At 53.5% G+C, this 12,025-nt stretch overlaps 1 protein-coding gene and 1 gene segment (V, D, J or C); both read right to left on the reverse strand.

Annotated features, from left to right (window-relative positions):
* Positions 1–167: 167 nt before the first annotated feature.
* Positions 168–5,213, reverse strand: LOC148662526 (uncharacterized). Its single transcript, XM_088631246.1, has 5 exons — positions 4,988–5,213; positions 2,150–2,197; positions 1,495–1,644; positions 1,190–1,285; positions 168–1,089 (listed from the first exon to the last, which is right to left on the reverse strand). The coding sequence occupies exons 1-5, from the start codon at positions 5,031–5,033 to the stop codon at positions 923–925; spliced, it is 507 nt and encodes a 168-aa protein (XP_088487372.1). The 5' UTR covers positions 5,034–5,213; the 3' UTR covers positions 168–922.
* A 1,619-nt stretch (positions 5,214–6,832) lies between these two features.
* LOC148662527 (immunoglobulin lambda variable 5-52-like) lies at positions 6,833–10,171 on the reverse strand. The segment is given in 5 exon segments: positions 6,833–7,182; positions 7,383–7,430; positions 7,597–7,644; positions 8,167–8,463; positions 9,954–10,171. Coding segments are annotated over 5 exon segments (606 nt in total).
* Positions 10,172–12,025: the final 1,854 nt, after the last annotated feature.

The following is a 12,025-nucleotide window of genomic DNA, read 5'->3' on the forward strand; positions in this document are numbered from 1 at the left end:
AAAACCCGCTGATGGTAATCTTGAGTTGAGCAAAGACTTTATTACTCTGACAGGGTGCTGCTCATAATAAAGTTGTCGGAGAGCTCTTCCAAAGTCCCTGAATGTAGTTGCGCCGCTTGATTCAGAACTTCCTCTTAAATGGTTTTAAGAAAATGTCTGAGATTAGATTTTGAGTCATCAAATTAACAAGCTTTATTTAAAAAAACTTTGACTTTTGCAAAGCATCAGAATGAAAGTTCATGACAGACTTAATTAGAACACCTTAGACACTTTAAAGACCCCTGGAGACTCTGCAGACACACACACACACACTGACCCCTCCAGGACCAGGACTGGACAGCCCTGCTTTAAAGACCCCTGGAGACTCTGCAGACACACACACACACACACACACACACACACACTGACCCCTCCAGGACCAGGACTGGACAGCCCTGCTTTAAAGACCCCTGGAGACTCTGCAGACACACACACACTGACCCCTCCAGGACCAGGACTGGACAGCCCTGCTTTAAAGACCCCTGGAGACTCTGCAGACACACACACACACTGACCCCTCCAGCACCAGGACTGGACAGCCCTGCTTTAAAGACCCCTGGAGACTCTGCAGACACACACACACACACACTGACCCCTCCAGCACCAGGACTGGACAGCCCTGCTTTAAAGACCCCTGGAGACTCTGCAGACACACACACACACACACTGACCCCTCCAGCACCAGGACTGGACAGCCCTGCTTTAAAGACCCCTGGAGACTCTGCAGACACACACACACACACACTGACCCCTCCAGCACCAGGACTGGACAGCCCCTTTTTCATACTGGGGATCTGCTGTTGTTTGGTGTCTGGACAGTAGGAAGCAGTCTCTGGCTCCAGAAAGCGAAGGGCTAGTCCACATGCTGCGTGTTCCCAGATCCTTACGGCTCACTGGCCTGCTGACCCGTGTCTTCCTGTCTCCTCCTCCTCCTCTTCCTGCTCGTTGTCTCGGTGACCACGACGACCGCGCCCATCACGAAGACGCCGGCCCCGACGACGCTGGCTGTGTACAGGCTGCTGTTCCAGGGGTGGCCACCAGGTGGAGACACTATCCGGGGGGGGGGGGGGGGGATTAGGTTAGGACTGCGGTACCTTTCCCAGCTTCGGAGAGCGGGGCTCCTGCTGGTTCTGTCCGGTTCCCGGCTTACCCGCTGGCTCGGCCGCGGTGCTCCGCGCGGCGTTTCCCAAGCCCCCCTCCGGTCCGGGCGGTGTCGGGCTCGGGGGCGGCGGCATCCGGGCGTCGCCTGGCAACGAGGAGGGGACAAAGGGTGGGGGGGGTTTTTGAGGGAGATGGGACTGCGCAGCAGAGGTCAGGGCTCTGGGGTCACAGCCCGGAGGGGCTGCGGGTTCGAATCCCCCCCCCCCCCCCCCCTCCGGGGAGACACAGCCGGCGTTCCCCTTGTGGGGTGGGAGAGAACGTCAGTCATGTGAGTGCAGGACTTCCTGGCTCTACCTGCTGTCTTCTCCTGCTCCTTCCCTTCGCTGGTTCTGGTGCCTGCTCCTCCTCCTCCTCCTCCTCCTCCTCCTCTCCCCCCGTCTCCTCCTCCTCCTCCTCCTCTCCCCCCGTCTCCTCCTCTGTAGGTAATGATGACGTTGTTGTGATCTGTGGGCGACAGTGAAGAGGGAAACTCAGGCTGTCCTGCCTCTCGGACTGGGGGACCCCTGAGCTATAAGACTCACTGGATTGGGGATCCCTGAGCTGTGAGACTCACTGGACTGGGGTCTCCAGCACCAGGACTGGGGACCCCCGAGCTATGAGACTCACTGGACTGGGGACCCCTGAGCTGTAAGACTCACTGGACTGGGGTCTCCAGCACCAGGATTGGGGACCCCTGAGCTGTGAGACTCACTGGACTGGGGACCCCTGTGCTATAAGACTCACTGGACTGGGGACCCCTGAGCTGTGAGACTCACTGGACTGGGGACCCCTGAGCTGTGAGACTCACTGGACTGGGGTCTCCAGCACCAGGACTGGGGACCCCCGAGCTATGAGACTCACTGGACTGGGGACCCCTGAGCTGTGAGACTCACTGGACTGGGGTCTCCAGCACCAGGACTGGGGACCCCCGAGCTATGAGACTATAAGATCTAGAAGATGGGTGACTCACTGTTGTGCCCCTCCATATGGATGTGGACGCTCGTGTTGATGTGTGAGCCTGTGAAGACAGAAGGTCAGCACGTCAGTCCTGTCCCAGCAGGCCCCAGTCACCCCACGGACTTACTGCTCCCCAATTTCACCTGCACCCCAACATCCGGGCCACCCCCATCGCCTGCACCCCAACATCGCCAGCGCCCCATTGCCTTCTCCCCAATATTGGAACCCCAATATATCCACACCCCAATATCAATGCCACATAATCTGATCCCTGGTGTCTGCGCCCCAAGATCAGTGCCTCCCCAATATCGGTGCCCCAGAATCAATGCCACGTCGTCTGCTCCCCAACATCGCCAGCGCCCCATTGCCTTCTCCCCTGTATATCCACACCCCACTTTCAGTGCCACATAATCTGATTCTTGATGTATGCACCCCAATACCAGCGCCCCCATATCAATGCCACATAATCTGATCCCTGTTGTCTGCGCCCCGAGATCAATGCCTCCCCAATACTGGTGCCCCAATATCAATGCCACGTCATCGGCTCCCCCACATCCGGGGAACCCCACCGCCTGGCGGGGGGGGGGGGGGGGGCCGCCCGGGAAACGGGGTTTCCCCGCAGGGGCCGCGCCGGCCGCGCAGGCGCAGAGACGGCGGCCGCGTCGGCTTCGGACTGCAGGGGGGCCGGGCAGCGCGGTTTCGACGCGGTGAGTACCCCCAAACTTCACTAAATTCCAGCGGGGAGAGTTTGTATTTATTTTTTCTGTACAAATCGGTGCTGTTGTGAAGATTCCACGCTGAGGAACATGCGAAACAACCGCTTTTAAGGGGGGAAAAATAAAATCGTATTGTCTACAGTACAGTAATTGCTGCTCATCGATTACAAACCGCCCGTAACGGCGGCCATTGGCCCGTCGAGGTTCTGTGTGTTGAGCGTTTTCCTATTCCTCCCCGCCTGTAAGGGGATTTCACTGTAGGAAAACCAGGCACCGTGTGTTGAGGGATAGCCTGGCGCTGAGGCACAGTGAAGAGGTGAAAAACCGCCTTATCCGCAACAGCGAGTGAGGTTTTTTTTTGTATTATTTATTGGACGGTTAATTCCTCATAGCCTCACGGAGCGCCGTCGAGCGAGTGAAACGACATTAAAACGAGACTCTGGTGTGAAGACGCGGGTCGGTTTGAAACGGTCGTGCGCCGGGCATCCTGGGTAGAAGGGGGGGGCGGCCGTTGGCCTCCGGGGGCCGTTGCCTGGCAACGGGTTCAAACCCCGAGGCGGGCTGTGTCCGGGAGGGGCGCGCGCGCGCGGCCGCGTTTCCGGTCTCCGGCCCCCGGCGTGACCAGAGCCGGCAGCTGGATCGACAGACTGGAGCCCCAGCAGGTGTGTGAGCCCGGCCAGTACCTGGAGGGGAGACTCCTGGGGAAAACTGAGGCTGCTGCTGCTGGGAGAGGTGTGAGTGGGGGCCAGCAGGGGGCGCTCTCACCCTGCGGTCTGTGTGGGTCCTGATGCCCCAGTATAGTGACGGGACACTGGACTGTAAACAGGCGACGTCAAACCGAGGTCCTGACTCTCTGTGCTCATTAACAATCCCGGGGTGTCTCTGGAGAAGAGTAGGGGTGTTACCCCAGTATTGTACGTGATGCTGATAAAAGCAGAAAAGCAGACGCAAAAATAAAAAATTTTTCCCCCTCCTATGAGTTCAACGGTCTTGCCGTCCCGTCTCCTCACCATTGATCCGATCTGGACCTCGACTGAGCGCTCCTCCTGTCCAATCAATCCGGCTTTTTTTTTTTTTTAAAAAAGCATTTTTACAGTACTGAACTTTTGCCCGACGAGCACTTTCCCACGTGTCGTGTTTCCCCCGTGGATTGGTGGGTGGAACTGGACCCCACAGCCAGTCGAGTTGATCGGTTTTGAATGTTTAGCGGTGGAGGTTGTTTGAACCGCCTGGACAGCGCTGGTCCGTGTCCGTGTCCGTGTCCGTGTCCGTGTCCGTGTCCGTGTCCGCGGACGGGAGCTCAGTCTGGCGATTTGGTGCGATCAGTACCGTGGCCCACTCTAATTTTTGGACCGACATTTATTTATGCTCGACTTGACTTGGGCTTCATCATAAATAAACGAATACATAAAAAAAAACAAGGGAAGTGTGATTATTATATATACATCATACTTTGTCAGTCCCGATCAGCGCCGATGCGATTCAGATATTGTCTCAGTACCGATCAGCACCGATTCAGATATTGACTCGGTACCGATCGGCACCGATGCGATTCAGATATTGTCTCAGTACCGATCAGCGCCGATGCGGCTCAGATATTGTCTCAGTACCGATAAGCGCCGATTCAGAAATTGTCTCAGTACCGATCGGCACTGATCCGGCTCAGATATTGTCTCAGTCCCGATCAGCGCCGATTCAGAGTGTCTCAGTAACGATCGGCACTGATCCGGCTCAGATATTGTCTCAGTACCGATCAGCGCCGACTCAGATTTTGTCTCAGTACCGATTAGCGCCGATGCGACTCAGATTTTGTCTCAGTACCGATCAGCGCCGATGCGACTCAGAAATTGTCTCAGTACCGATCAGCGCCGATTCAGATATTGACTCGGTACCGATCGGCACTGATGCGACTCAGATATTGTCTCACTGCCGATCGGCACCGATGCGACTCAGATATTGACTCAGTACCGATCAGCGCCGATTCAGATATTGTCTCAGTACCGATCGGCACTGATGCGACTCAGATATTGTCTCAGTCCCGATCAGCGCCGATGCGGCTCAGAAGTGGTCTCAGCGCCGATGCGAGTAGTCCGCCTTGCGCTCGACCCCGGACCGATTCCAGCTCTCGTACTTACTGGCGAGGGAGACCAGCGCCGCTGCGATCAGGACCGAGACCCCCATGGCGGCCGGCGGCTGTCGGCGAGAAGCAACCCGGGGCGGCTGAGACGCCGGCTTCGCCCGCCGCGCCTTTTCAGCGCCCGCCGGGGAAGGGTGACTAACGGGATGTGACGCCTGGCTGTAAATACGGCCTGTACTGCCCCTGGTCGGCCGGAATAGCTCTCAGTTTCCTCTCCCGGGACTATTTCTGTTTCTCCATATTGGTAGACGCGATTAAGAGCCGTTCGCAATTTTAGAAGGCGCCCCCACTCGTGGTTTAAATTAGAGGCCCACAGCCGCCTTTTTTTTTTTTTGAGGTGTGGGTTGTCCGGTGCTTTTTGGCCTCAAAGGGAGTGAAGTGAGCTGGGGCAGCAGTTCTGGACCCCGGGGGTGCTGTCTGTGTGGAGTCTGCATGTTCTCTCTGAGTTTGTATGATGTCCCCTCCAGCTGCTCTGGTTTCCTCCCTCAGTCCAGAGACAGGCTGGTGGGTGAATTGGCTTCTCAGAGAACTGACCCTGCTGTGAGTGTGTGTGTCCTGTGATGGACTGGTGTCCTGTCCAGGGTGTGTGAGTGTGTGTGTGTCCTTTGATGGACTGGTGTCCTGTCCAGGGTGTGTGAGTGTGTGTGTGTCCTGTGATGGACTGGTGTCCTGTCCAGGGTGTGTGAGTGTGTGTGTGTGTGTGTGTGTGTGTGTGTGTGTGTGTGTGTGTGTGTGTGTGTGTGTGTGTGTGTCCTGTGATGGACTGGTGTCCCGTCCAGGGTGTGTGTGTGTGTGTCTGTGTGTGTCCTGTGATGGACTGGTGTCCCGTCCAGGGTGTGTGTGTCTGTGTGTGTCCTGTGATGGACTGGTGTCCCGTCCAGGGTGTGTGTGTCTGTGTGTGTCCTGTGATGGACTGGTGTCCTGTCCAGGGTGTGTGAGTGTCTGTGTGTGTCCTGTGATGGACTGGTGTCCTGTCCAGGGTGTGTGAGTGAGTGTGCGTGCCCTGTAATGGACTGGTGTCCTGTCCAGGGTGTGTGAGTGTGTGTGTCTCCTTTGATGGACTGGTGTCCTGTCCAGGGTGTGTGAGTGTGTGTGTCTCCTGTGATGGACTGCTGTCCTGTCCAGGGTGTGTGAGTGTGTGTGTCTCCTGTGATGGACTGCTGTCCTGTCCAGGGTGAACCCTGCCTTGTGCCTCTTGCTTGCTGGGATAGACTCTGGACCCCCTGTGACCCTGGACTGGAAAAAGCTGTTAGTAAATGGATGGTAGTTAAGTGGTAGTACTGCAGCTACACAATAACAGATTTAAATAACAGTTTTTAAAATATGTTCAGTGAATTTTACACTGTTTTTGCTGTTTTACCTGTAACTCTATTAAACAGATGTAACTTTGAATCGACAGATTCTATGAATATTGTAGTATTAAATGTTCTTTCAGCACACAACTGTGTCTGGAGAGAGAAGCCGGGGTATCGGCTTCAACCACAGGGCTGGGCAGCTTGTTCCCCACCCCCACCCCCCTCTGTGTACAGAAGAGCCCCCTGTCCTGACTGGAGGAGCTCACCCAGCTGTGTCTGGAGAGGAGCCAGGGTATCGGCTTCAACCACAGGGCTGGGCAGCTTGTTCCCCACCCCCACCCCCCTCTGTGTAGGTTTATTTTTTCACCTTTCAGCAGAGTGTGAATGAGTGGATACACACAGGGTGAGAGGGAATGACAAGTCCCTTCAGAATCTGAGCGCAGTGTTGTGTGTGAGTGTGTGCTGTCCAGAACTGTCTACTCATCCAGTCCAGCTGCAGGCTCAGCTGAATTGAAGGTTCCTATAATACTCTGTTTGATCACTTTGAGTTTGAGAAAAGGGGTATGCACCAAATTTATTTTTTTGTATGATATCCACTCCAATCTTAGTCCCACACAAGTATTCAAAAAGCAAAAGAACTGGCAGTTCGTTTACATTCATACGTAACACGCCCACAAACTTGAACACCACAAAGGGGCTGAAGAAGGAAAAGCAAAGATCATCACCAGGTGAGAGTCGGCGGGGGTCCGAGCGCCTCTCTAGGGGGTCTCTCCTGTCCGGGTCCCGCTGGCCGCTCTCCGTCTGGACCTGATCTCCGTCGCGATCACGGCGCTGACCAGTCCGGCCAGGCCGCAGGCCACCAGGGAGGTGTGCACTGTGTGGGAGGTGGAGCCCCCTGCTGGAGGGAAGAGGGTGGTGCAGGAGGGGGGTTAGTCCAGCAGTGGGGAGTCTGGGTTCTCACCCCCCTCCGTCTGCTGCAAGACCCCCAGCCAGCTGGTCACCCTGTTCCCTGAGGTGACCATCAGCCGCAGGACCAGTGAGGTCATGGAGGGGCAGAGAGGTCTTTGATGGTCAGTGGGACAGTCGGGGTTTCAGTACCTGGACTGGGGCTCTCAGTGCTGGGGGCTTCAGCCGTCTTGGGGTCCCCTGAAAAGATGAAAACTCTTGTCTCATGTCTGTCAGATTTACCCGAGAAGGTCAATAATAGCATCAGGGAAGGAGAGAGAGACACAGGGAGAAGGAGAGGGAGAGACAGACAGGTGAAATCAGTGTGCAGGAGGAGTGAAGCAGCAGACAGTCGGGGTGTCGGTACCTGGACTGGGGCTCCCAGTGCCGGGGGCTTCAGTAATCTTGGAGTCCCCTGGAATCACAACACACAGGTGAAAGGAGCAACTTGTAGCAACACTGTGAAACAGCAACAGACAATGAAATCCCTCATCACTTCCGAAACAAATCACATCGCAGATGGACAGGGTCTCTAGTTGGTGGCTTGACTGATTAACTGCAATTCCTGTTTACCTGGGGGATTCCTCTGGAGTCGAAGAGCCCCACAGACATGTCCTGGAGCTCAGGAGCAGCACAGGGCAAACTAGACACCTCCCTGACACCCCCCCCCTCCCCCAGCGTGCAACACAACACAACTTTTCCTGCTGCTCGGCCAGACTGATCTCGCCTCCCTGGTTATTGAGTGCACCTATTTCTTAACTGCGTATTTATTTCTGCATTTCCTCTCTCCAGAAAGGTTTCGTTGCAATGATCTGTACGTTATGAATGGCTGTTATTTTAAAGCAACGGATCCTGCTTATCCTCCTTTCTTGTTATGAATGTTATTAATGTTCATATTTATGGCTTAAATAAGGACAAACAAGTTCAAGATCCTCACCTGCTGTCACCTGTAGAACCGCAGCAGGCTGCCAGTTACACCTGTACTGGCCAGCGTCTCCAGGTTGTATATTTGTTATCCGGAGGGAGGAATCGTCAAGCAGAGAGAATCTGTGCTGTGGATCATTAATGCCTTTACTCACTTGTCCATCCTGCTGTCTGGACACCACAAAGGAGATACCATCTCCCTTGAAGACTGTCCACTCTAATTGCTGACCGACTGAGGGAGGCTTTCTCACAGCACAGATCAGGATTACAGATCCTCCCTCTGGGACAGTGACAGTGCGGATCGCTGGACCTGTGGAAGAACAGTCTGGTGAAGAACAGACTCAGAGCAGCAGCCCCTCTGTCTCCTCATGGGAGACAGACCCAGACGGAGGGGCTTGAGGTTTACAAACCATTTATGAGGAACATGGAAGAGGATGTTTCAGACACAAGTGCTGCAGCTGTGTGTATAACCAGTTAATTCAGTTTTCATTAATGTATATTCACTGTAGTCTTATCTCATTGTTTGTAGATGTTTTCTATTATTAACCGAAGTTCCTGTGTTTTATCATCGCAGGATATTGCTATAATGGCCAGGACTGGGGCTCTGATGGGAGACAGTCCACTGGAGACAACTGTCTCCTGTCCCAGGACTGGGGCTCTCATGTGAGACAGTCCACTGGAGACAGCTGTCTCCTGTCCCAGGACTGGGGCTCTCATGTGAGACAGTTGTTACTCAGTGCAGAAACTAATGGCGGAGAGTCCATAGAAAATCACAGGACATTGTGAAAATCAGACACCTGCAACATCTTTGCGCAGTTTCCTGTCCAACTGTTAAGCTGCAGCTGAAATTTCCTTTTCACTGTGAAAACTGAAGCTCCTGCCTCACAGAGGTGAATTGAAGTTCAATTGAAGTTGAAGATGATCTTTGCTACGTTGAGGAGATGGTTTTTTTTTAAAACATCTCTTGTCCGCATGCAGGTTATCAAAATGTCTTGTGAAGAACATCCTTGTCCTTCAGGCAGCTCTGAGCCAGACAGTTTCTCCAGAAATACCGACCTCCTCATCCCAGAACTCAACACGTCAGATCCCCAGAAGCCTTCAAAATCCGTCCCGTTCACAATCCGGATGTCGAAATAACATTTAGACACAGGCGTATAACACCAGTGTTTCCCTGAATTCCACTGTTTTACATTATACTCAACAATTCAAACTAGCAATATCTGCGATACACTCATATGAGTATTTAATAACCTGTATCAGGTTTTAGGCAAGAAATGTTGGAAAAACTTTATTATTAATAGAATTATAACTGTGTATTGGCACCTACTACACAAGTGTAATAGGTGTATAAAAGCAGTATTTCTCTTAGTAAAGTTGTATATATAAGGAAAACAATTGGTTTTATTCTTAAGTTTTGTTTTAGAGTACAATTATCTGCGGTACATTATATTTTGATGATGAAAACTGTAAATGCAATTTAATCACATCGCGTGCCGATTTGAAATCCCTCAGGCTGTAGGAAACCCAGAGCTGAAGAAACACTAGTGACGCAGTAGTGATACTAGTGATCGTGCGTCTGTAGTGACACGAGACCTGTCACTCCAGATGTGCTCCAGGTGTGTGAGACCAGCAGGCAGGGGCGCAGCTGCTGGAGCCTCAGGGGGGGTCAGAACAGTGTGGAAATCCTGCCCCCCCCCCCACACTGACACTGGGAGCCCCCTCACTCTCCAGCCCCCCACACTGACACTGGGAGCCCCCTCACTCTCCAGCCCCCCCGAGAGAAGACAGTCCTGCTCTTACCTGAGAGGGATCCTCCGGCCAGGGAGAGGAGGACCAGCAGGAGAAGCTCTGGGGCTCCTCTGAGTCCCTCCATGACTCTGCGCTCTGAGTGAGTGAACTGAGGGAGCTCAGCTCTTCCTCTCCTGACTGCAGCTGTCCTGCCCCTAGAGGGGGGACAGAGGGCTCCTCCTCTCCTGACTGCAGCTGTGTGTCTGTGACGGGGCTGGGCTAGAGAGGGGCTGTGATGTCACTCATGGTTTCCTCTCCCAACCTTATTTCTGTTTCTCCGTATTTAGACGCGAATAACAGCCGTACACAATTTTAGAAGGCGCATACAGAAGTTTAAATTAGAGGCCCACAGACACTTTTTTTTTTTGAGGTGTGGGATGTCCGGTGCTTTTTGGCCTCAAAGCGGTTAAGCAGTGCTGCCTCGCGGCTCTGGGGCTCCTGATACGATTCTGTACCTCGGGGTGCTGTCTGGGTGGAGTCTGCATGTTCTCCCTGCGTTTTGTATGGGGTTCCCTCCAGCTGCTCTGGTTTCCTCCCTCAGTCCAGAGACAGGCTGGTGGGTGAATTGGCTTCTCAGAGAACTGAGCCTGCTGTGAGTGTGTGTGTCCTGTGATGGACTGGTGTCCTGTCCAGGGTGTGTGAGTGTGTGTGTCCTGTGATGGACTGGTGTCCTGTCCAGGGTGTGTGTGTCCTGTGATGGACTGGTGTCCTGTCCAGGGTGTGTGAGTGTGTGTGTGTCCTGTGATGGACTGCTGTCCTGTCCAGGGTGTGTGTGTCCTGTGATGGACTGGTGTCCTGTCCAGGGTGTGTGAGTGTGTGTGTGTCCTGTGATGGACTGGTGTCCTGTCCAGGGTGTGTGTGTGTGTGTGTGTCCTGTGATGGACTAGTGTCCTGTCCAGGGTGTGTGTGTGTGTGTGTGTCCTGTGATGGACTAGTGTCCTGTCCAGGGTGTGTGTGTGTGTGTCCTGTGATGGACTGGTGTCCTGTCCAGGGTGTGTGAGTGAGTGTGCGTGCCCTGTGATGGACTGGTGTCCTGTCCAGGGTGTGTGAGTGTCTGTGTGTGTCCTGTGATGGACTGGTGTCCTGTCCAGGGTGTGTGTCTGTGTGTGTGTCCTGTGATGGACTGCTGTCCTGTCCAGGGTGTGTGAGTGTGTGTGTCTCCTGTGATGGACTGGTGTCCAGGGTGAACCCTGCCTTGTGCCTCTTGCTTGCTGGGATAGACTCCGGACCCCCTGTGACCCTGGACTGGAAAAACCTGTTAGTAAATGGATGGTAGTTAAGTGGTAGTACTGCAGCTACATAATAACAGATTTAAATAACAGTTTTTAAAATATGTTCAGTGCATTTTACACTGTTTTTGCTGTTTTACCTGTAACTCTATTAAACAGATGTAACTTTTAATCGACAGATAATATGAATATTGTAGTATTAAATGTTCTTTCAGCACACAACTATGTCTTTGTCTTTTCCATATCATCATGGAAAGATAAGAACAGCTACAGGTGGGAGCTCATTTTGCCCATTGTTAGGTAGTAAGTGGGTAGTTGATTCATGGAGCTCACCCAGCTGTGTCTGGAGAGAAGCCAGGGTATCGGCTTCAACCACAGGGCTGGGCAGCTTGTTCCCCACCCCCACCACCCTCTGTGTACAGTAGAGCCTCCTGTCCTGACTGGAGGAGCTCACCCAGCTGTGTCTGGAGAGGAGCCGGGGTATCGGCTTCAACCACAGGGCTGGGCAGCTTGTTCCCCACCCCCACCCCCCTCTGTGTAGGTTTATTTTTTCACCTTTCAGCAGAGTGTGAATGAGTGGATACACACAGGGTGAGAGGGAATGACAGGTCCCTTCGGAATCTGAGCGCAGTGTTGTGTGTGAGTGTGTGCTGTCCAGCACTGTCTACTCATCCAGTCCAGCTGTAGGCTCAGCTGAATTGAAGGTCATCAGCTTCTGCCCCTCCTCTAATACTCTGCTTGATCAGGACAGCTGTGGAAGCAATTGCTGTGATGTGTAGAAGCAGGGTTTGCAATACGACAGTGATTCTTACAGTTAGTCTTCCAGCCACCAGAGGGCGCCAGTGCTTTATATAT

This window comes from Lepisosteus platostomus, chromosome 5 (assembly GCF_059453375.1).
Source record: "Lepisosteus platostomus isolate fLepPlt1 chromosome 5, fLepPlt1.hap1, whole genome shotgun sequence".
Classification (NCBI taxonomy): domain Eukaryota; kingdom Metazoa; phylum Chordata; class Actinopteri; order Semionotiformes; family Lepisosteidae; genus Lepisosteus; species Lepisosteus platostomus.